Source organism: Toxorhynchites rutilus, chromosome 2 (assembly GCF_029784135.1).
Source record: "Toxorhynchites rutilus septentrionalis strain SRP chromosome 2, ASM2978413v1, whole genome shotgun sequence".
Lineage (NCBI taxonomy): Eukaryota > Metazoa > Arthropoda > Insecta > Diptera > Culicidae > Toxorhynchites > Toxorhynchites rutilus.
In genome coordinates, this window is record NC_073745.1 from 256,855,073 (window position 1) to 256,878,522 (window position 23,450).

At 37.2% G+C, this 23,450-nt stretch overlaps 1 protein-coding gene across 5 annotated transcripts in view; it reads right to left on the bottom strand.

Moving 5' to 3' along the window:
• Positions 1 to 790: 790 nt before the first annotated feature.
• Positions 791 to 23,450, bottom strand: part of LOC129770219 (neuronal synaptobrevin) — a 59,103-nt gene continuing 36,443 nt past the window's right edge. For 2 of the 5 annotated variants that reach the window (XM_055772917.1, XM_055772916.1), the window contains 2 exons: positions 13,452 to 13,503; positions 791 to 2,504 (listed from right to left, as the gene is read on the bottom strand). In XM_055772917.1, coding sequence (XP_055628892.1) covers positions 2,341 to 2,504; positions 13,452 to 13,503 — 216 coding nt within the window. In that variant the 3' untranslated portion in view covers positions 791 to 2,340. Of the gene's footprint in view, positions 2,505 to 11,385; positions 11,940 to 12,588; positions 13,078 to 13,451; positions 13,504 to 23,450 lie in introns of those variants that run through there. The other 3 variants (XR_008742057.1, XR_008742056.1, XM_055772918.1) reach the window with 3 other exon arrangements.

A 23,450-nucleotide genomic window follows, 5' to 3' on the forward strand; every position in this document is an offset into this window, starting at 1 on the left:
AATTAATTTCATTTATTGTTATCAAACTTACAGTTTCGCTGCATCAAATTGTTCCTCTTCTGTAGGCGAACAGAACTTTACTGCACAATATACGAAAAGTTTGTTTAATCAGCGGGAAAAACCCTAAAACCACGATCGGAAAATTCACATTTTTTGACAATCAAAGTGCTTGCTGTGTTCATGCTACCATTTCCTCCCACCTGTCGAATTTTACCAATGTTTTTTTACGCTAGTTACATACGGTTCATTAATGAAAGAAGATGACATTATAAAAAATCCAAGTTGAGCCGTACTTTTTGAGATAATGGGGTGGTCCAAATGTCCAACTCACCCCGTGTTACCCTAGCTGAGGTGAAGCAGTTTTTGGGAAGCGAAGAGTTGAGTACGTCGAAGCGGTCGAATCCCTCTTTCGCGTGATACTTTTGATGAAGGCGGGAACATCCGTCAGGCATTTCGTGTTGGCACAACAGCGGCTTGGATATTCCCTTCTCGCTTATCGCCAGCTACAAAAAGACCTTCTTCGGGGATTTCATGTGAGAGATATATTTGACTTCAATCCGGTCCCCTGCCAGTCGTTGTTGTCCAGCGTCAAGTAGGTCCATTATGACCACAACGTAGCACTTCGCAGGAAAGATATGTTTTCACAATCACATTTTTATGGTTACGTTTGGGTTTCGCTCAGTGTTAGACCGAAATTTATTTATCGAATTACAAGACATATCAAGCGTTATGGGTGTCATCATCCGTTTTGGCAACAGTAAACAAAGTTCTATTTACATACACTAGTTAATTCATTAATTATGTATTGTTTATTCATTATTATTTATACTTTTCTTCTCGTACCATGTGTATTGATTTTCGCTGTAAATTTTTACTTGCCCTTCATCTGGACCCATAAGTCGTGCCTTCTTTTTATTTTCGTACCTGCTGCAACACTTTGTTCTCCCATTCCGCATGATATCCAGTTGGCGAAAGTATAGATAATAATTTATAGTTTTTACAATTTTCAAAGCTATATGTATATATATGTAATTTTTTGTATTTTCTCTCTGTTTATTATTAGTATTATTATTATTTTTCAGTATATATGTTCATTTTTTGTTTGTTTGAAGATATTTAATTCAAAAAGTAAAACTAAAATAATGTTTCGGTGAATTTTCCTCATCTATTGTAATCATTTTTCTTTATTACATAACACGCTTTGTTGTGATTATTTTCTCTTGCCTCAGATCGTTTCTTTCTTTCCCGTCTCGTCTTGGGTGATGGAAGTGGTGTTTGTGTGCATGTGCGCGTTTCTGCGTATGTATGTGAGTGTTCTCTCTGGTTATGAATAACTATTCCCGCCACTTCGATCAAGCATAGTCAATGTTCCTGCATCGTGTACCTTTCTCTGCATAGTTGTTAATGTTTGCCTATTTGATATCTTCTAAACTATACTTTGTCACTATGTTTTCCATCGTTGAGTCAAGTTTATGTTTTTTTTCTTATTCTTCTTTGTATGTCCCTAGTGTTTTCACTTCGCTTATGATTAATTCATTGCATGAAAGAACTTGAAAAATAATGCTGTGTTCGAAAAATTTGGTTGGAACGAGTACAGTTTCTACTGCTAGTTTTGAATGCATTTTGTTTAATATTTCTAAACTTCGGAATATAACATCTTCTTCTGTTCCATTTGTTTGGGATCTGTTTTTTTTTATTTCTTCAGCTTCTTCTGAAAAGTAATATATAAATTCTATCTGCGGTGATGGGGTTAGCGAAATTCAAAAATCAAGTAATGTGGCAAGTTTATTTTACTTCCTTTCAACACTTTTTCTATGGTTTTGAGAGACGTTAATAGGAGAAACGACTAGATTTATACTTATAAACTTGCTTTCGTGAGATAACATGCAGAGATTGTTGTTGAAGAACATATGGTTGATCATGACGTGATCTATCAAGTTTATTCTACTTGCAGTCTGTATTGTACTGAAAAGTTGCGCTAATCGACTGGGGAATGTAAAGCTGTGAACAAAAATAATTATCTGCTCGGATTGGTTGTTAGAACTTGTGATGCTTACTAATATTTACTGATTAATGTAACTGGTTTCTTTTGAGTATATTTTCAAAATATTTCGCGCTTTCGGGGAAAAAGCTCTTGGAATCTTCGAAGTAACGTTCATAACGAAGACCGTAGTTCCTTCGCTTACTTTTTTTTTGTCGCCCGACAAAATTCAAATGAGATCAGTAACAACATACATAAATTTATTTAGTTAGGTAGTGTGTTTTTTCGTTTTCCCCTTCATCAATCTCTGAATAACTTTAAGTTTATCATGATTTGTTTTGTCTTAGTGTTTATAAGTTTTAGTTTTTCAATTGATTTTGATAAGAAACTAGCGACGAGGTGTCCTGTACGAGCGCCGCGGGAACAGGCTGAGCCTGGGGGACAACCTGTGATTGCATTTGTATCGGATAACCTTGCGGTGGACCCATCATCGGTTGCTGTTGTTCAGCTGGCATAAATTTCGCTGTTTGATGTTGTGGTGTGATAAGTTGGACGAAATAGAGAGAAAGAATTAGTTAGTACTGTTGGAACATATGAATTACCTGGAGTTCCAATATCTACGCAGAAAAGAAAGTCAAAAACTCCATTTTTGTACAATTAGTTGAGAGACAGATTTTTTTTTTTGCTAGATCACAATCAACATTTGCAGCTAAGACAAACCATTCTTGCTATTCGGAAATACGTTAGGCGGTTACAATATTTTAGGCTAGCGCTGTGCGCCGACAATTGGTGATCGCAGTCGCGGAACGGAATCGTCCATGCCAGCAATTCACGCATTGTCAGAGCACAGCTTGCTCATACATACAGGCTTGCTTTTCGTAGTTTTACGTGGATTACAACGAGTGTATCCGATATTAACAGTTACTCGCTTTCATAATATACAGGACAGGACAGTGGTCATTGAACCATTGGCAAGGTGGACTATTCGCACAAAATCATATCGATATTACAGAGCATGCCAATACCTCGAATAACCACATCTCAAAGCTACGACAATCTGAGAGGGCGCAACATGGAGAAACAGAGCGTGTGTGAAAAAGTGTAGGTACAGAAAAACTATCAGAGCCGTCAACAGAAAAAAATATATTGCCCGCAATGTTTGGTTAGAATCATTTCATTTACATTGTTTTCTGGAATTTGTACAGATGTATTTGCTGGATCGGAATATTGTGGTATTTAGCTATAAATGCAGTGGTTTAGTGATTGAATGACTTTCAATTTCTACAAAATAGACATATTCTTATTATGTATTTGGAATCAAAATAATGGACTCTGGTGATCATCCCATTTCATTCCACCAGTGATCGCAAAACATCTCAAAAGTCTCGAAGGAAGTATGAAAAACGATCATGGAAATCATAAAAAGTAAGGTAACACGGGGTTAGTTGGACATACGGGGTGGTTTGGACCACCCCTTTATCTCAAAAAGTACGGCTGAACTTGGATTTTCTATAATGTCTTCTTTTATTGTTGGAACGTATGTACCTAACGTACTTTGATACTTTGATAAAGTTCAACAGGTGGAAGGAAATGGTAGCATGAACACAGCAAGCACTTTGATTGTCAAAAAATGTGAGTTTTCCGATCGTGGTTTTAAGGTTTTCCCGCTGATTAAACAAACTTTTCGTATATTGTGCAGTAAAGTTCTGTTCGCCTACAGAAGAGGAACAATTTGATGCAGCGAAACTGTAAGTTTGATAACAATAAATGAAATTAATTGCATTTTAATTTTTGCATATTGTGTGGGGTGACATGGACACGCTTCTGTGGGGTGAATTGACCAAAGAAAAATCTCAAACCTGTAGGACGTTTGAGATTTTTCTTTGATATAACTGATTCCAGATATCGCGGAATTGCAAAAAAGGATGGACAGACAACGTTGGAAGAAGGAGGAGCTTGAAAGAGCAACACATTCCATCAAGAACGGATTTTCTTTGACCAAGCATCGAAAGTGTTTGAAAATGCTTAATCCATGCAGAATTCGAGATGGTCTCAATCCAATTTTTCTGGTCTGGAATCTGGGTAAGACTCCTGGTATCGATCCCAGAACACTGTTACTGATGATAACATTATCCCAAAATACTTTACATAAACATAAGTATGTTTTGTTTCGATGAAACACACACTGGACCAAATCACCCCACAGACGGTCCAAATCATCATTTTTTTCATCATAAAATTTTATCAAATTTTCAAATGTCCAAAACATCAATAGCGCATCAAATTTTAATGTCCAAAAATCATCTCTTTTGTTTTATGATATATTTGGTACTTTGAAGCTTGATAGAATGATTAAACATTATCGATTGAGAGAAAACGAGTGTAGCTCAGTGTTCAATGTGACATTTTTTATTTAGAAAAAAAAAATATTGGTGACTAAAATTTTCAGAGCGTTACAAGAGTGATAATTGCAATTTCCACGTGATCTTTCATCCGTTTGCATCTCTTCACCGATGAAACAAAAGTTTGAAATCAACAATGAACAATCACAAGTAAATTTTATTTGGAAAAGCATATCCCAACACTGAAACAGTGCAAGAACATCAAATTATCATCCATTTCCAAATCTATGCTGAACTATGTGGTGAAAAAATCAAATCCTGCCGCTCAGCAGATTTGGACTGCAGAAGGAGCGTTTGCGTTTTATACCGAGATTCATTATAACAGCATCAAATCCATGGATTGTACTCTGGACTTATTGTATATGATTTTTATTGACTCGAAATCCACAAAAAAAAACTCCCTTATGCTCATACAAAACAGAAGAATAGTTTCTAGAGTATTTTCACTGCACGAATTGTAGAGAAATACGTTAAATAAATAGATTTGAGTATTTTGACCTCTTGAAGTGCAAATCACACACAACAAGTTTTAATTTATTTATATCTTAAAGAATGACAATGGGTTGATCATAATCGTAGCAGTGACAGGTGTCCTGATTTTTAACTCCGACCAGATGGTATCCCTACAAATAACATGAAGTGTCGATCTCAATTTTCGACAACGCTCCAACCATGTTAGGATCAAATGGAGGATTCAGGTTTTGTTGAGAAAACGAAAAAAAACGTATTCAATAGTTTGTATGATCTTCAAACTTATGAGAACAAAATACTTTTGATGAGAATCCATAGTGTGGAACATTCCATAGAACTGTTGAATCTGTTTATTCGTTTTCGCAGTTTCAACACACACATGTTTGATATGGTTGTCGTAAACTCAATGAAGTGTATATAAATCAATTTATGCGAACTACGATGAGCTGATTACAGAGATTGAAGTTTTGTGAGACACAACCAAGAACTCGAATACTAGATAAAGTAGTTGTACTATATCCATCGATTTGACAACACTGTAGTGCAACCATCATCCAGGAAAAAGCTGCTGTCAATTTCACTTACAAGCAACACACGTGAAGAACAACATGTATCGTTTCATACGTAGTTAAAATGTAAAGATAAATTCTTAGTTTGTATTTTCAAGTGTTTATTATACATTTCGATTACACCCGTAACACAACGGGCTATTGGCATAAAGTTACAACAAGGTGCATGGTCCTTTCTTCCAGCAGTTTTTGTAATTTGTACTTCTTGTGCAGCACTATTTGCAAACCGAAAGATTATCTCTGTGTAACTAAAACCAATGGACTGGAAATTTTTCTTGCTGCTCAAAAGAACATTGATCGTTTTCGTTAGGAATTACTGACAGCGAACTGAAAACGTTGTTTCCCAAACTAGCAAATTTCTGCAGTGAATTTTCGGAAAGTGAGTAGTTGTTAGAAATACATTATTTCCATTGGCATTTGAAGGCCGATTGAGTTAACCTGGACGATGCCAACCATTAACCCATTTTAGGCCACGCTTTCGAAAAATCGAACAGCAACTTTGACAATCTTTCATGGCTTTGTAAATCAACCATATGGTAAGGTTGTGGCATCAAATGATTACTTAGTTTATCAGCTACCACTTACTATCAGTTTCATTCAATTTTGCATAACTTTATCGGGCAGTAAATTCGGATAACAGCAACTATGTGCGAAAAGTACATAGCCTTACAGAAACTAACAAAAAACAAAACCTTATAAAATTCAAAAATATATAAATTTTTCAACAGCATTACTTTGATAAAAGAGCACACATGGTGATGTAGGAAAAAGAACAATCAATTGAACCTCCCATATGAAGAACAATGTAAGTTTTGGTCAATGTTTTTGTTTGGTGATTTTTCGATTTTTTGTCATTTTCCTGAAAACCGTAGAACAGAAAAAAATTATTCTTGAAGATTGGGGTTTCTGTAACGCCAATATACAAAATTACACCAATGGCTTCCGTTAAAAAATATATTTGTACAGCTTGGTCGTTAATGGGTTAAGCATTGGAAGTGTTATAGCGCTTCGTGAATTGAAACTTCGAAGAAACGCTTTTAAAGTGAACTTGAAGCTGTCGCTAACGATTTGCATTTTTTGTGGTAGCCAGTGAAAGATTAAAGTTGGAGTTTCTTGAATCGCTTAATTTGATTTTTCAATAGAGAACGAAAACTAATACTTAATAACAAGACTTGATCGGAAGGGTGACACCTAAGTCACTCGCTCCGGGTGTCGTCCGGTCTCACTACGCCATAGCGTAGAAGGCATAGACGGCTGCATCGATGTCAGAAAGTCAAGAAATTCTCCAATCCAACCAATCCAATCCAACTAACCGATCACTGGTACGGGAACTCCGATCTACATCGCTGATTATTGTTGCGTGGACATAGTTATTCTATAACAACACAAAAATGGTTAATTGAGAGTCCTGAGTTTTGAACTCACAATCGATCGATTAGTAAGCGAACGCGTAACCTATGAAGACCCCCTACCTTATGACGGATCTTGATCGAGTAAAGCCCCCAATTCTTAATCGACAAACATTTCTGGTGGTTCGTGTAGTATCCCTAGTTTCACTACTGGCTTGAAAGCCGCAATTATATACATTATTTTCTTGCATACCAAAATTTTATAGCAATTATTATAAAATATCATGTACCACACCAATTAGCCCTCTTTCATCATCTTATCATCTTAGGAAATAGAAGCAATGTATCTTATAACTTCCATACTTCAGTTATTCGAAATAAAATAGTTACCAGTATCTGAACAAGTGTGTAATTATTGAGTACCGTCATAACAGTTAAACATGGCGACGAGGATTAAACAGTAGGAAATTGTAGTAGTCAAATCGTGTAAAAGTATTGCACATGGTCGGTGCACATAACCTCAATCAAACAATGTCGCAATTAGAAGAAGGTAGTGGATCGGTGAAAAGAGAAGATGGAGCTGTTGTAATTAGGGCTGGCATGTTTGGTCAAATAGAGCCATTTGTGTTGAGAGAGAACATTGAAGAATATCTCAATCGTTTAGAGATGTTCTTTTTGGTGAACGATACACCGAAAGAAAAGGAGGTCCCGGAGTTAATTACTGTCGCTGGGCCTAGTCTGTACACGGTTGCGGTCCGACTATGTGCTCCTGAAGACCCTCGTGCGAAATCTTATCAAGTCTTGGTTAGTCTTTTGAAAAAAACACCTTGCTCCAATTATAAATGTCGTGTCAGAAAGGTACAAGCTCAGGAACAGCGAACAGCTACCCTCGCAATCTATCATGGATTTCATCATAACTCTTAAAGCGATGGCTCAATCATGCAATCACAATGCATTTCTCGCGGACGCCCTGCGTGACCAGTTTGTCGCTGGTATTAACGACCAAGGTTTGCGGAAAAAGCTACTCACCGAAGCTGACCTTACTTTCGAGAAGGCATGCTCGATCGCTAGAAGTTGGGAAGTAGCATTATGTCAAAATAAAGAAATGTCAAGTCAGTCGTCTTCGAAAATAGCTGAGTTTCAAATAGAAGGAGAGGATGAGCAAAGTAAGTCATCTAGTCGTACATCTCTGAAGTCTGGCAGGCCTTGTTATCGGTGCAGTCGCCAACATGACCCAGCAACGTGTCCAGCACGAAAAAAATCCTGTGGAAAACGAGGTCATGTCTCAACAACCTGTCAAGCAACACATCGTTTCTCAGAGAAAAACAATCGTGTAGCCGAAATGTCCGAAGCAGTGGAAGTTCTTCGTCTAAATCTCCCAAGTGTGGATAATGAGTCATATAGAAACAACGAGTCCGTAATAGTCAGCGAAAGGAAAGCAGTCTCATCAAGTAACGATAATTCGAATTCGCGACTTGAAAGTTGCAATTATATACATTATTTTCTTGCATACCAAAATTTTATAGCAATTATTATGAAGTACCATGTACCACACCAATTCGCTCTCTTTCATCATCCCAGCATCTTAGGGAATAGAAGCAATGTATCTTATAACTTCCATACTTCAGTTATTCGAAATAAAATAGTTACCAGTATGTGAACAAGTGTGTAATTATTGAGCACCGTCATAACAGTCCGGAACGCTCTTCGTCTTCCAAGTCAAAATTATCACTTTTAAACCGTGCAAACCACGTCTGACACGTTCGCTCAGTTGGATCATGGTCACCATAAACTTCCATCGAAATGCGATGATTTTCCGCAGTTTTTTTTTTTAAATTAAAGTAATGAAGTAACACTCCCCGCAAAAACATTCTCGTGGGTAAGAAATTCAACATATTCGAAGTGGCAAGAAACTAAGTTGTTTATGCTTCAACTTTTTGACATATACTGAAAAAGACGCACAATGACAGCTTCCCAATGAATATCTGGAAATTTGATTCACTGGAATAATAATCAAGTTACGCCATCTGTTGTAAACCCGAAGAAACTTACCGGTACACCTAATACGATAGAATTGTGCGCCACCTAACCCTTTGAGGCACAGAATTTTAGAAAATAAAAATGTTGTACAGAAATTTTATATCATTCAAAAATAAAAGAAATTGGTGTGTTGTCATATGATGATAAACTTTGCCAACGCAATCGAATATATTTCTGACATTTGCTTATGGTGTTACCAACTGCACCGTACCCCAAAGGGTTAATGTGCTGAATTGTACAAAAATTTAGAGCACCAGTGACGAACAATTTGTTTTGTATTTTTCCTGAATATATAAAGAAAATCCTACAGTTGGGCGAAAAAAGACACGCAAATGTTGTTGTTCCATTTCTAAATGGACCATGGCTTACAGTTTCTAAACTGAGCAAGAGCTTGATCTTGGGTAGCAAATCATTCTCATTGTGCAAGTTTCGATGATTCGAGCTTCAGATAGTCAATAACGACGCCGGCCATTTCACTCACCAGGGGAAGAGAAGGAATGTTAGTATGATATACGCGGCCAGAAGGGGCGATTATCATTGAAGGAAAAATAGTTAGTGGGAATGGGTAAGAAGAATTAGGATTCACTATGGTGAGTGATGTGATTTCTAAAACGCGAACTCTCAACTATCATGGTTTACAGTTTCTGAACTGTGTGCATAAGCTCTTCTGGCGCTTTAGATGAAATGCTGATTAACACCAATACCTTCGATTGATAGCTTTGATCGTATGTTAACAGTCAGAAGGCTAACGTCGATTATGTACGGACCATCTTATGGCTTACGGTTCCATTCAATCTTCGGAAAATATTTGATTGTGAGTGCCTTTTGAAATGAATGAATTGATGTATGAATAAAGGGTGTTAAGATCAAAATTTTTTTGACTTCAACAAATTCGAAGATGCATAATGATTGTCATTCAGAACTGCCTCTCATAGCTTGTTTCGATTATTGATCGACTACCCAATTATACATTTCTGCATAATCATACCTAGTGATTTGTGGAAGTAATCTTGAAGTCTGCTTGTTTTGTGAGTTGATAGTCAGTTAGTAGCTTGTTCACTTCTTCATTGAAGAAGGTTCGAGGTGTAGGATATTGAAAGAGAACTGGCTTCGAAGTTCACAAGACAGGCATTTTCCATGTTACTCAGTTATCTCAACCCCTGAAATGCTTATTCCAACAAAAGTATACAATTCCCCCATCATAAAACTTGTAATAAAATTTTGGGTTATTACAGAAATTGCATGAAAAGTAGTTCAAACGCTGAATAATAATATAAGATGGATTAGTATACTATGGATGAATGCGGTAATGATTTGACGTTTTGATGGAATGTGGGGATGTTAGAGTAGGATGCAGTTTTTGAAGCGATATTTTTTTTTCTTCTTTTTGCTGTAAATGTCATTTTTTCATGTCTGGTGTCTTCCTTGTATTTGATGTATTGAGATATAAGATTGGCGGGAAAATATTGGAAGTAATGTAAATGTTTAAGAAAATACTAGTTTGAAAGATAAGTATAAAATTGATAGCTCAAAAACAAAATTGGCTCGTTCATTGTTTCTGTCTGTTAGGCTGTATAAATAAAAAAAATTGCCTTCAAGAGCTTTGGAAATGTTTGTTTGGAATTATTGAAAACTACGTGCTACAGATAGACAGAGCCACATTTATCACTACTTGGCTAGGGAAAAAAAGCGTGCTGATTGATGTTATTGCGTCCATTGCCTGGATTGTCAATATTGCAAGCTAGTTCACATTGATACTACACAGTTATTCTACAACACATATTTTGAGTGCACTAATTGCTAAATAATTACTCATATTAACTACATGTGCGGAAAAAATAAGTTAGATGCGATTGTTAATTATGCAAATCTCAGGAACTTTTGCATTGACACTGTGCTTCGAGACATTAGTTTCGATTACACAAGTGATAACGAAACCAACCTCACAGGTCACAGATCGATACAAAGTGCAGAATTGCGGGAAACAGAAAGAGAAAACGTGGGTAGGTATAACAGAAATCATTGGTTTGAATAACTGAACAATAATTAACGGAAAAAAGTCGAAAATAGTTTTACATATATGCAGAGAATCTGATAGGAAAAATAGAAAACCAAACATAGAAAGAAGACATCAGAGACTTCTCGTTTATCGCAGAATGACATGAATTTGGTCTATTTTCCAATGAGAAGATTTATTCGTTCGCTCGTCTTTGTTTCCGAAACGTTTTGATAGGGAGGAAAAGTATGAGATGAGGATGCGAATGAATGCATGTCGAAGCAACTTCGAATCACTCGCAGATTACTGTATGCCTAGCAATAAAAGCTTCAGATAGCTTCGAATTATATGCATAAAAACTATTACTCACACGCATCAAGTTTATTGTATTAAACGAAGAAAATTGTTCCATATCGAAACAAAACCTTCAGATTATTTAAACAACATCCTGCTTCATTCTTCATACCAAGATAAGACGAGAGTTAATTCATCGGTGGACAGATAATAAACGTAAAATCAATCAACGGAAAGCATTTGAAACATGGTGTGTGTCTTTAGTTACAGTCATAACAATCACTTCGGTTGGTGCAGTATTTTTATTCTAAAGAATATACCGGGTCATAAGCTCTGATCGCTAATTTTATTTACAAAAAAAACAGATCAAGTCTGATCGGAAAGAAGAAACCCGAAAAACAAAACGGAAACCAAGGATTTAAGAATTCTACCAATTACTCTCAGATAACCAAACATAACACGTTTTGCCCGAGTTACAACAAACTATGGTACGCATTTTTTTCTTATATTTGAGTGGATTAGTAGGAAAAAATATCAGAAAATTTCCCATACTCTTTACGGTTTTTCATGAGGTGTAGAATATTGTAGACTGTAGGATTAGTAGACAACAACTTTTTAGGCGGAAGATATCTGCGTGGCTGTGTGGGTATTTGTGGATTGGTCGCCAAATACGTTTCAGTGATCCGCCGAATTTAACAAATATACTTTCAAGTAGAATAGTAATGGTTAATGCTACCGGTAAGCATCAAATTTTCTGTTATTTTTAGAGGGTTCCCTTCGCTTTCGCTCTCAATTTGAGGTTGGCCGTGATTTACTGTGTTTTTTTTTAGTTTCTGGCTGCAATTTGGAAATGGGGAAAAAGAGAAAGAAAAAGTTGAAATAGAATGAGGGTAAAAAGATAGCTGCAATTGGTTAGACAATTTCCGGTGGTTCATCCCTAGTCGGCGGATACGGCGGAATTAACTGCAAAATCACGTTAGATAAGTATGTGTCCTAACTCTCAGCAGTGTAAATTCAACTAGCGCTGTTTATCCACGAAAAAAAGACATACGAATTGATGCTGGTTAGAATGATAACTGGACGAAAATAAAATGTTGTGAAATATTCTCAGTGAACACAAGAAAATGACAAATGACGAAAAAACGAATACAGCACAGCAAAGAGAAGAGACGACAAAAATGATTTTTACACGAAATAAAAAACGAACTGATAAGAGTGGAAAATGCAGAACAATGACAGATATCAGAGTTATACATAATATTTGTTTGTATAATGCGATAGATAGACAGTAAGTTCGTAACACGACATTGAATATAAATATATTCCAGAGTCGAATATAGATATAGCACTAGATCCCTAATGAAACGAAACTGAATTGAAACTGACCAAAAGTAACGTTGATCGGAAATGAGGAGAACAGAGTGGAGAAAAGATGATAAAACGCTAGGTTAGGTTAAAGGCAATGTATATTTTAAAAATGTCGAACCTGATATGGATCCCTAGAACTTCATAAAATAATCTCTGCTCCTTTCTTGTTTTCCCTATACGCTCTTCAAGTTTCTCTTTCTTTGTGTGTCTTTATATGTTAAGTATTTGGTATTGTTCTATTCCTGATCTAGCCAGCTCAATAGAGCTCAAGTCTTATCCTTTCTCTTTTAGCAACTGTCGTTCTGCTCATTCGACCGTTGCGAATGACATTGTAACATAAGGTGGTCGTTTTCTAATGTTTTTTTCTCTGTGTACAAAGATGATCTATCTTTTGGGGGTTTTCAGCTAAAAATATTATCTAGGCAACAGGTAGATGATAACACTCGCTAAGTCGTAGACAAATGAGTTCGGATTATTTACTGATGATGATTAGATGTGGTTATTGTATTTGCGTTCTTTTCCTCTCTCTCTATCTTTTGTCGTGTTACTTTTAATGCTAATATGAAGGTTATTCGAATATATAAGTTAGCCGTCTACATGAAGTTAGCTATAAATGAAAGAGTATATGGAATATTTCGATTAGTATCATACTATCTAAAATTAATATGACTGTCGTTATGTTTTTTCCTCGAACTGGATGTGTATTCATGCGAAAATAATGCAATCTTAAAGAAGTGATTGAAAAAACAAGAGGAATCTGTTTCAGAGACATTATTACACTCTCTAAACTTTTCATGTGGGGATCCGTGAAACCGTTGATCCGCCACATTGGACAATGTCAAAGTACGAGTGGATCGTGTTATGTGGCGCGAGTTACGAGCGGCTAATAACATGTTTTATTGAAAATGTGTTTCCGATAAATTTGGTGCGCAATCGGATCAATCTGAATAAGTGTTCGTATTAGATGTACAGTTTACTTACCTACAATGATTGCAAGTATAACAAGGCCGATGACACCCATAATTATCATCATCTAAAAATAGGTACAAATTAGTCAGTGCAATAAGATGATACTCAAGTTATATAGGCAAAAGCGAACCAGAAATGTGTGACGTTTACAGCAAGATATAGATTTGTTGAAGATTTGAGTTTGAATTTCATTTCCCGTTTATTGTAGCAAATGACATAATTTAATTTTCGTTGTCCATAATTATTCATAATTCATGATAATTTAATTGCTTCTAACACGATTAATTCGCCGTTGGTTATTAAAATATGTGAAAAAATAGTAAGTCCGCGAGGTGCTTTCCATCGGCTGTTGATATATGTGAGAGATTTAGGAATTCGATGAGTCACGAAATAGGGTACACCGGGGCAAGTTGAAATTCGGGGTGAGTTAAAACGGAAACAATAATTGTTACTAGGAATGATAAATTGACGTGATATTTTTTTCACTGCCTCATGACAGCCAAAACCAGAATATCGGAATGCCTTAACGCAAACCGAGTCTACTTTTCGTCTTTCAAGAAATCAAAACGAACATTTTTGCGCGCTAACTTAATCATTCACTGATTTATATGAAAAATTCTTCTGAATAGCACGTTAGGTAATCAAAAAGGGATAGTTAAGTGTAATAATGTTGATAACCAATCCAAAAATTCTTTTTTCCGTATAAAATTCTCAGCATTTCAACTTCCCCTTTATTATTCAACCCTGGGGTAACTTGAGCCAGGAGAAATATTCTACTAATTTTTTACACTTTGTTCCAGAAGTCATCATGGTCCGGAAGTATATGAGGAAAACATCTTCCAAATACACAAAAGAGGAGCTGGATACAGCTGTAGTGCGGGATGGAAAAGTTACACTGGCGGACGCAGCATAATTCTACAGAATACCCTAAACAATGTTATTCCGGCACACTAAAGGATTGAGGGGCACCAAGAGCAGCTCAAAAGGAAGATCCATCGCCATTCCGTTGGACATAGAATCAAACATGGCAACGAACATCAAGACAATTGCAAAATGGATTAAGGTTTGTGTAAGAAGGAAATAATCATCTGGAGAAAAACTCTATCAGGACACCGTTTAAGAATAGTATTCTAGAGGATGATTTTTTCATCCGTTTCATCCGTCAACAATCCGTTGAAGTAGTCAGAAGATGAGCCGCTGATCCGTTTGTGATTTCGCAATATTTTCAGTTGGTTCAAGAAGTTACCCACAACATGCCTCCCGTAGAATTTACAATATTGATAGAATTAGCTTCTGTTTGGATCCAAGTCGCGTCAAAGTAGGTAGTCAAAAGGGAAGAGCAGCGCACAGACTGACTGCCAGATCCGGAAAGGAAAATTTTACGGTACTCATGGGTGGAAATGCGACCGGACAAAAGTTCCCACCTCTCATCATCTTCAAAGGCAAAAGTATCTGGAACAGCTGGATGACTAGAAGCGACGGAGAGTTCTTCGGTATGACGTACGCTGCCACTGCAAATGGTTGGATGGAGAATGAAACTTTTTCGAATTATTTCCAGCGAAGCTTTCTATCTGCTATCGGCAACGGTCGTCCCGTGGCTTTGATATTCGATTCGATGAACTTAAGGCAGTATTCTAGTCTAGAAATTTGAAATTAATATAAAAAAAATTCCTTCATATTTCTGTAGTTACGGCATTCAAGATTATACCCTAGAAAGGATTATCGAAAATCCTATTATTAACAGAGTTATAGTCATTTTAGTGATGCGGTATCTAACGTGGTACGGCCATAACCATGATCTTCAAACGCGTTTTTCTTGAAACTATTTTTTTTCAAACTGGCGTACACGATATCTCAAGTTCTACTAAACCGATTCATGTCGAATTTATATGACTACTACTATCGCATGAATTACTTAAAAATGATATATTTTTAAATTTTACTATTTGTCAAAAATTGGGAAACGGATTTTTTTTAAATATGGTTTTGAGGTTCATGCGATAGCGGCATCTTTGCTGATTGAGAATGTTCGATTTTTTAGTTTCAGATAAGCAGAAGGGCTGGAATCGTGTACACCAGGGTTTCTCAAAGTGGTCGATATCGACCCCCTGGTCGACACAAACGAAAAATGATTTTGGGGGTCGACGAGGTCTGAAAATCGACCCCTATCAAATAACAAAAGTTCTGATTTGAAATATTTAAGATGCGTCATTAGTTGTGTTGCGTGAACCACCCTGTTATAATAAAAAAACACGTTTTAAATTCCTCTGTAACTTTAAACATAAAGGGCGAACGCGAAATTATTACGACACCGAAAATGTCATGCTAATTTTCTTATAATGTTTAGAATCAAACCAAAATTTTAGGGTAGCTTAATACATATATTTACTTCAAAAATCAAAAGAAAAGTTAATCGATGGAGCCTTGAGTGTAAAATTGAACGCATTTTCGCTTGATGCCCTCCATCAAAATCTTTACAGTGTCATCCGGTGCCAGTTTCTTAGTTTTTTTTCCATTTTCTTAACATGTCCTTCTCGTCTTTGACTGTCTTCTTGCTCTTCCGAAGTTCCCGCTTCATTATTGCCCAGTACTGCTCCACCGGGCGCAGCTCCGGACAGTTTGGCGGGTTCATGTCCTTTGGAACATAATAGACAGAATTGGCCTCATACCACTCCAGGACACTTTTAGAATAGTGGCATGATGACAAATCTGGCCAAAATAGCAGAGCTTCGTCGTGCTGCTGCAAGAACGGCAAAAGGCGCTTCTCGAGGCACTCAGATTTGTAGATCTCGCCATTTACTGTGCACTTTGTCCTCAGTCCGCAAGAGCAGATGGCCTGCCAAACGAGATATTTGGAGGCGAACTTCGACATTTTCTTCTTCTTAAATTTGTCGTCCACATCGATCTTGCTCTTGCCGGTGAAGAACTCCAACCCCGGAATTTGCTTAAAATCGGCTTTTATATACGTTTCGTCGTCCATCACACAGCAGCCATATTTTGTCAGCATCTTCTCGTAGAGCTTTCGTGCCCGAGTTTTAGCCGTCGATTGTTGCCGCTCATCGCGGTTTGGGAAGTTCTGTACCTTGTATGTATGTAGTCCAGCTCTCTTCTTTGCATTCTGGACGTAGCTCTGCGACATGCCGATCTTTTTAGCCAAATCACGGCTTGAGACGTTGGGATTTGCTTTAATCATCCGCTTCACCTTTCCCTCCGTCTTTTTGTTCTCCGGTCCCGGTTTTCTTCCAGCTCCTTTGCCGTGGTCCAACGTCAACCGCTCCTGGAACCGCTTCAACACTCTGGAGACGGTTGAATGGTGAATGTTCAACATTTTTCCCGACTGCCGATGCGACAGGTTAGGAAATTCCAGGTGTTTGGAAAGAATTTGTTCTCTCGACTCGCGTTGGTTCACCACCATTTTCGTTGAATCGAAAAACACGACTTCGAGTTTGACAGCATGTAAACAATACACATCAATAAAAAAGTGTGCAAAATTTGGTTTATTTTTACCCAATGGTAAAAATGTTATGCCCTGTTGAATGTGTCGCAATAACTTCGTGTTCGCCTTTTATACGCGATTTAGTGCGAATTTATGTCTAAACATGATCCAGATAATTTACCGTATAACAAGCTTGTCCTTAGGTTGCAAGTTTAGTTGTGTTCTGAAATACGTTGCAGCTTGAATGATAATGCACTCATCTACTAATTTAATAAAGAGATTACAACGTGTTAACATCGCTAAATAGAGTGAACTAGAATAAAGTGATTGAAAAAGAACTCACAAAATGCTTGGTTACCTATGTGCATTGCGGTTTTTTAGACATAGGACTATGTCTTTGATTTCTATATAGGCAAACTTGTTTTTGTGCGGTCCCTTTTTGCGTGATTCCTCGTTTGTGCGATTTTATTATAATATCGGGTCTTGAATCACACAAACCAATCGTACAAATAATAAAATCGCACCTAAACAGTTATCGTTATTGCGATATACGTTGTGTTATATACCATTAGACTGGAAATTTATCCAGCAATTTTTAAAACAAAAATATAGTAAAAAAGTAAAAAAATTGACGATTAAAACGAGTATGTTTTGCAATAACCGTTCGTTTTCCTCCCCGTCGCAACGAGCAATCTTTTCCTGCAATTCAACGTTAGCTCACAATGTGAGTCGATGCGTATAATGAATTATTCTCCATTTTTCGGGCAATGCAATTAACCCATTAACGACCAAGCTGTAGAAAATATTTTTTTGACGAAAGCCATTGTTGTATTTTCGATTATCAACGCTAAAGGAAATCCAATGTTCAAGAATTATGTTTTTCCCATCTTCAATTTTCCGGGAAATGACTGTTCGAAAAATCGAACATTGGCCGAAACCCGCACTTCTTTTTGCAAGTACAAACATACTGCGAACTAAAAGTCACTTCAATTAGCATATATACGGTATTCATAAATGCATCAATTTTGGATTCCCGGAAGAACAAGAACAGGAGAATGGAGGTCTCTAAGTATAAATCCAAATTAATTCACCGAAGGTGAGATGTGGCATTTCTTATTTCATGTAATTTTTGTATTTGTATTTGTATTTGAGTTTATAATTCATCTGACATCAAGGTCTTAATGATTAAATCTAACAAACTATGGCCGATGTTGGCGGTTTCGTAGACGACTCCGAAAAGCTTCTGTTGATATGCTGAAGTCAAACAAATCGTAATTTCCTTGCAATCTGCGACTTATCGAGTCGATGGGATTGTTGGATCCATATAGTGTTCTTCTCGGTGGTTGATAGAGCAATTGTTTGGATCGCAGCACTCGTTCGGGAGCGTAGATGTTCAGTTGATGTAGCAGTGCATGACTGTCAACTACAGAACGCAGAATCTTGGCACCAAGAACAGCTTGATTGCGATTGCGTCGATCTACCAAGGGTTCAATACCGAGTAGGGCACAGCGATGTTCATATGGTGGGAACCGCAGTGGATCGGACCACGGTAAGCTTCGCAAGGCACACCTCACGAATTTGCGCTGCACTGCTTCGATTCTTGAAATCCACACCGCATCATATGGTGATCAGACAGCAGAGGAAAATTCAAGAAAGGATCTTACTAATGAGCAGTACAAAGATCGAAGACATAGTGGGTCATCAAATTCGCTTGATTCGCTCGATCCACTATTAGTGAGTAGTGCATTTTGAAGGTGAGCTGATGATCTAGTATCACACCTAAGTCTTTAACATTATCAACTCTATTCAACTCAGTGCCATTGATAGTGTAGTCATACACGATATAATTTTTCGTTCTTCGGAAGGATATGATGCAACATTTGGACACACTTACAGCAAGATGGTTTAGTACACACCAATTAACAAACGCTTCTAGTTGCTGTTGCAGTTGGCGACAGTCGTCAATGTTTTTTACAGTCAAGTAGATTTTCAAATCGTCCGCATAGAACATCAAATGGCAGTTATCGAGAACATGAAACACATCACTAAAGAACAACACGAACAACAACGGTCCTAAATCGCTTCCCTGGGGCACACCACATCGGGGAATGAACGATGCAGATATGGCTGATCCTATTTTCACGAACAATTGACGACCAGTCAAATATGATTTCAACCACTCGCACATTCTCGAAGATGCACCTGAACGATCAAGTTTGGCTATCAAAATATCGTGATTTACTGTATCGAATGCAGCCTTGATATCAGTGTAAACACTATCAACTTGACCTCCTTTATCCATTTCGTTGATGCAAAACGACGTGTATTCACAAAGATTCGTGTTCACTGATCGTTGAGAAAAGAAACCATGTTGGTGTGTTTTATTTTAACTTATTACTGACAGCCTTTTCTTTCAAACGAAAGCATATGCTGTTATTTTTATTGTTAACTGTGGAGAAATGTCAACGCTTAAAAACTAGTCTCTCCAATTATCCATTTCCCGAAAAAATCGAACATTTTCCAAAAACCTGCAAAGTACCAGAGTACTGCTAAAAAACAATGGCAGTTGGGAGGTTATTATTCGGTCCGGCGGAGAATATTCACACAAACAATCTCATTAGAATCCTCGTTACACGTACTGATCATTTCCTCCAGCTCCCAAACAAAAGAAATTCTACGGACCACCATCACCTAAGGTTGTTACGGACAAAAAATCATACAGATTTTCAATAATATTTGCTAAATTAATCGATATTTGCAAACATTCACAACTGAAAATGCAAGAATAAATGAAAAACATTCCGTCTTCTAAAGCAAACAAATCAAAATGCGCAGCGGAGGTTAGATGTGTTGATGTTGATTCAGCAGAAAAAAAATGTTCGTTATGGCCAACGTTCGATTTTTCGAACACTCAGTTTCCCCGGCTGTTATTTTCCTGTATGCGGCTCAGTAGAATCATTTTCGCTCTCTATCACAATGTATGTTTTTTTATCAAAGCAATACTGTAGAAAACTTCACATATTTTTTGTATTTTATTGGGGTTTTTAATTGAAATTGAAAACACCTTCCAAACATCCAATTTATTATCCAATAATGTTACTCAAAATTGAATGAAATCGATATATGTGGTAGCTAATAAATTAAGCTATCTTTTGGTGCAAAAACATTACCATATGGTTCCTGTCCAAAGACATGAAAAATTATCAAAGTTGCTGTTCGATTTTTCGAACACTTGGCCTAAAATGGGTTAATGAATTTAACTGGCTACTGATTTAGAAGTTCGAAAGGTTATACTCATACTTCTGTAGTCATAGATTTATTTGACTTAGTCTTATATTTATGTAGATCTTAACTATTCGGACTTGAGTTTAAAAATGATAAATTATAACTTCATGTCTTCTTCTGCATAATTAAATAAACAGAAGAAGAGGGTATTAATGTCTTTGGTGGTATTTTTGTGTACAATTTTGAATAGAATTTACTTCCGGATTCTACCACGTTATCTCATGAAATGAAATGATATGACATTCAATTTATTATAGACAGATTTTCTCTCCAGCTGGACAAGACATTATTCAGCAATGAAGTTCTGTTGCTAGGGTATGTTCGATTTATTAGAGATGAGAATATGTGGCAAGAAATGATTTTTGCTACATATATGGAGACTGATACCAGAGGAGAATCGATCTTTCAGGCCGTGGAACGGTTTTTTTTACCGACAAAGCTATTCCATGGTGATTGATGGTGCACCATCTATGGTTGGTCGTCATCGTGGTTTTACAGCTCACTCGAAGTAACAACTGCGTGAGGTACTGGTCATTCACTGCGTGATTCACATGCAGCTTTCAGTAGCAAAAAATCTGAGCCCTAGATTTTACTACGATGTTTTAGGATCTTCAAAGTTTTCAAATTTCTCAATGGATAATAAATCCATACTATATCACAGCCATGGAATGAGCCAACGTTATAATGTAAGAAAAGTTGATTATCATCAGTAAAGATGAGGAGCTCAAGCAGGAGTACAACCAAAGTTGTCATAAGTTCTGGTTGCAATGCAATATTGAAACACAGTATCCTGCGTAGTGGGACATTGCTGAAAAATATCTTCTCGTTTTTTCATCTTACTTTGTCGAAAAGGCTTCAGTACGGTTACAAACAACTCGAAACCAAAGGAACAATTTGAAATCAACGAACGCGGAGATTTAAGGTTTTAACTAACCTATATTGAACCGTATATCAATTTTTATAGTTTGTGAGTAATTTGTATTCATAATTATTAAATACACTTGCTATTTATTCAATTTTATATCTATTTATTTTGTTGAATATGATGAGAAAATATTTTTTTCTGTATTATGCTGACTTTCAAAACTTTTGGCTGGTTTGTCATATTACTTTGATTTTTGGAAGAATATCGGAAGTGAGAATTGAGCTCGCGACCTTTTGCGTGAAAGGTACAGATGTTACCACTGCGCCAGATCGCCTCCATGAGAAAATAATGTCATGTTTACTCATTTAACTAACTGCAATATTTTTAAATTAATAATTATTTAGTAAGGAAAAGTACTAAAGATAGGATTCTCAAAGAAATTTGGCTATAGGAGCCAGAGGTATGACTTCATTCTAGAAAAGGGGTCTCTGCGCCAAAATAGTTTGAGAACTGCTGGTGTACACCATGGCACAACTTTATTTGAACCCCTTCACTTGATCAGCTTGTAATTATTCTAGTTATGAATATTTTTTTTGGATTATAGAGGTTTTAGGCGTTTGCTGTTCATTCGTCTCTAGCCTTGAAAAAGCTCAAATTACTGAAATTTACCTAGACTCTCAGCCTTGAGAGTTGGACGCTCGCCGTCACCACCGTTTGGTTGCTAATTCAATGACTGTCGAATCGTAATTGCTGCTACAAATTGAAAAACAATATATGCAACGTGACATAAGCCGAACCGAGTCCTTATGTCTATATGTCTTAGGCAAAAAATGCGGGAATATTTCATATTAATTCATGTATTTGGATTCGAGAACCGTTAATAAACTGAAGAGTAGCAAACTCTATACACTTTTTCTAGGGTTATGCCTCTGTTTTGGATTTGACATTTGCTCTCCAATCATTAAAATGGCGTCCAAGCGCATCCGAATTTTGCTATCACAACGCGTAAACCCAAACTAAAGAGTGTACCTTTTGATATTCTGACTGTGACCGTTTTAAATGATTGACTGTCACACATTCAAATTGTTCTAACTTTTTACCCGTAAAACTAGAAGAACAGTGCGTGCGCGAAAATTTTTTCACGAGTACTTTGAGAATAAGGATCTGTCGCATCGTGCCATCGGGAAAAAGGAGGGAATCGCGATTTCCATGGTATCTGGTATCATACAGGGTCTTTCAGATTGCGAAGACGAGAAATGTTGAAATTCTTACTATAAGAGGACAAAGTTTCATTAAGGCTTCGGTTGCTTGAGTAATACGATTTCACTAAAAATACACGTTCTTGAAAATTGTACATCTTGACACTAAAAACCATCCGATCAGTCTGAACGAGTAGCCGAATACAATCGTCCCGAAGTGGGGAATGCAGTGTACCATCGATGGAGCGAAAACAAAATTATAAGGAACTTTTCGATTTTTTTTGCGTGAGCGTTTAATCTGAAATACCCTGTAGAACGGTTCGAAGAACATCTGACTGTTGATCGGAAGCGAACATCCGAAGATCCGAAGCCGTAAGGTCAACGAGAACGATCACAAACGCACGGTAGGGGCCTTCAAACGAAAACCTAACGCCACAGTTCGAGACAATTTCTAAACTAAACTAACTAAATAACTAAACAATTGCACTTGAGCAAGACTTTCGCGTAGAATACCAAAATTCGAGCTGGACTACGTACGTTTAAGGCTCAGAAGTCCCCCAACCGTGACGAGACACAGAATACGATCACAAAAAGCCGTCCCCGGAAGTTGTAGGACCAGAAGTTAACGAAACCACACTGCAGCGTAATGGATGACGAGACATATGTGAAGGAAGACTTCCACCAGATTCCAGGAAACCTGTATGTTGGATAAGTTGGATGAGAACCTCCGGACACAGAAAATATCGAAGTTCGCCAAGAAGTTCTTAGTTTAGCTAGCGATTTGCACTTGCGGAAAGCGTTACCGTTACCGCAAGCACCATGAATGGGCAATTGTATTTGGAAGAGTGTCTCTAAAAGCGGCTCACGACTGTCCGACGATCTTCTGGCTGGATTTGCCATCATGGCATTACACGAAGGACGTGCTAGAGTGGTATAAGGCGAGTGATATCGATTTCGTGCCGAAAGCTCTGAACCCTCCAAACACTACGGAACTGGGCCCAATAGAAAAATACTGCGCCATTATGAAGGGACACCTACTGAAACGACCTAAAGTGATGAATAATGTAGAAAAAACGAAGAAAGCATGGGTTAATAGGCAAAAGCTGTCGATTCTCAGGTTGCGTAGAACCTTTCGTAATTGGGGTTAAGGCCAAGGTTCGCGCATTCGGATATCCAGGCGAAATAAATTGAATGAACGATGCCAAAACTAACTCGAATAGTTCTGA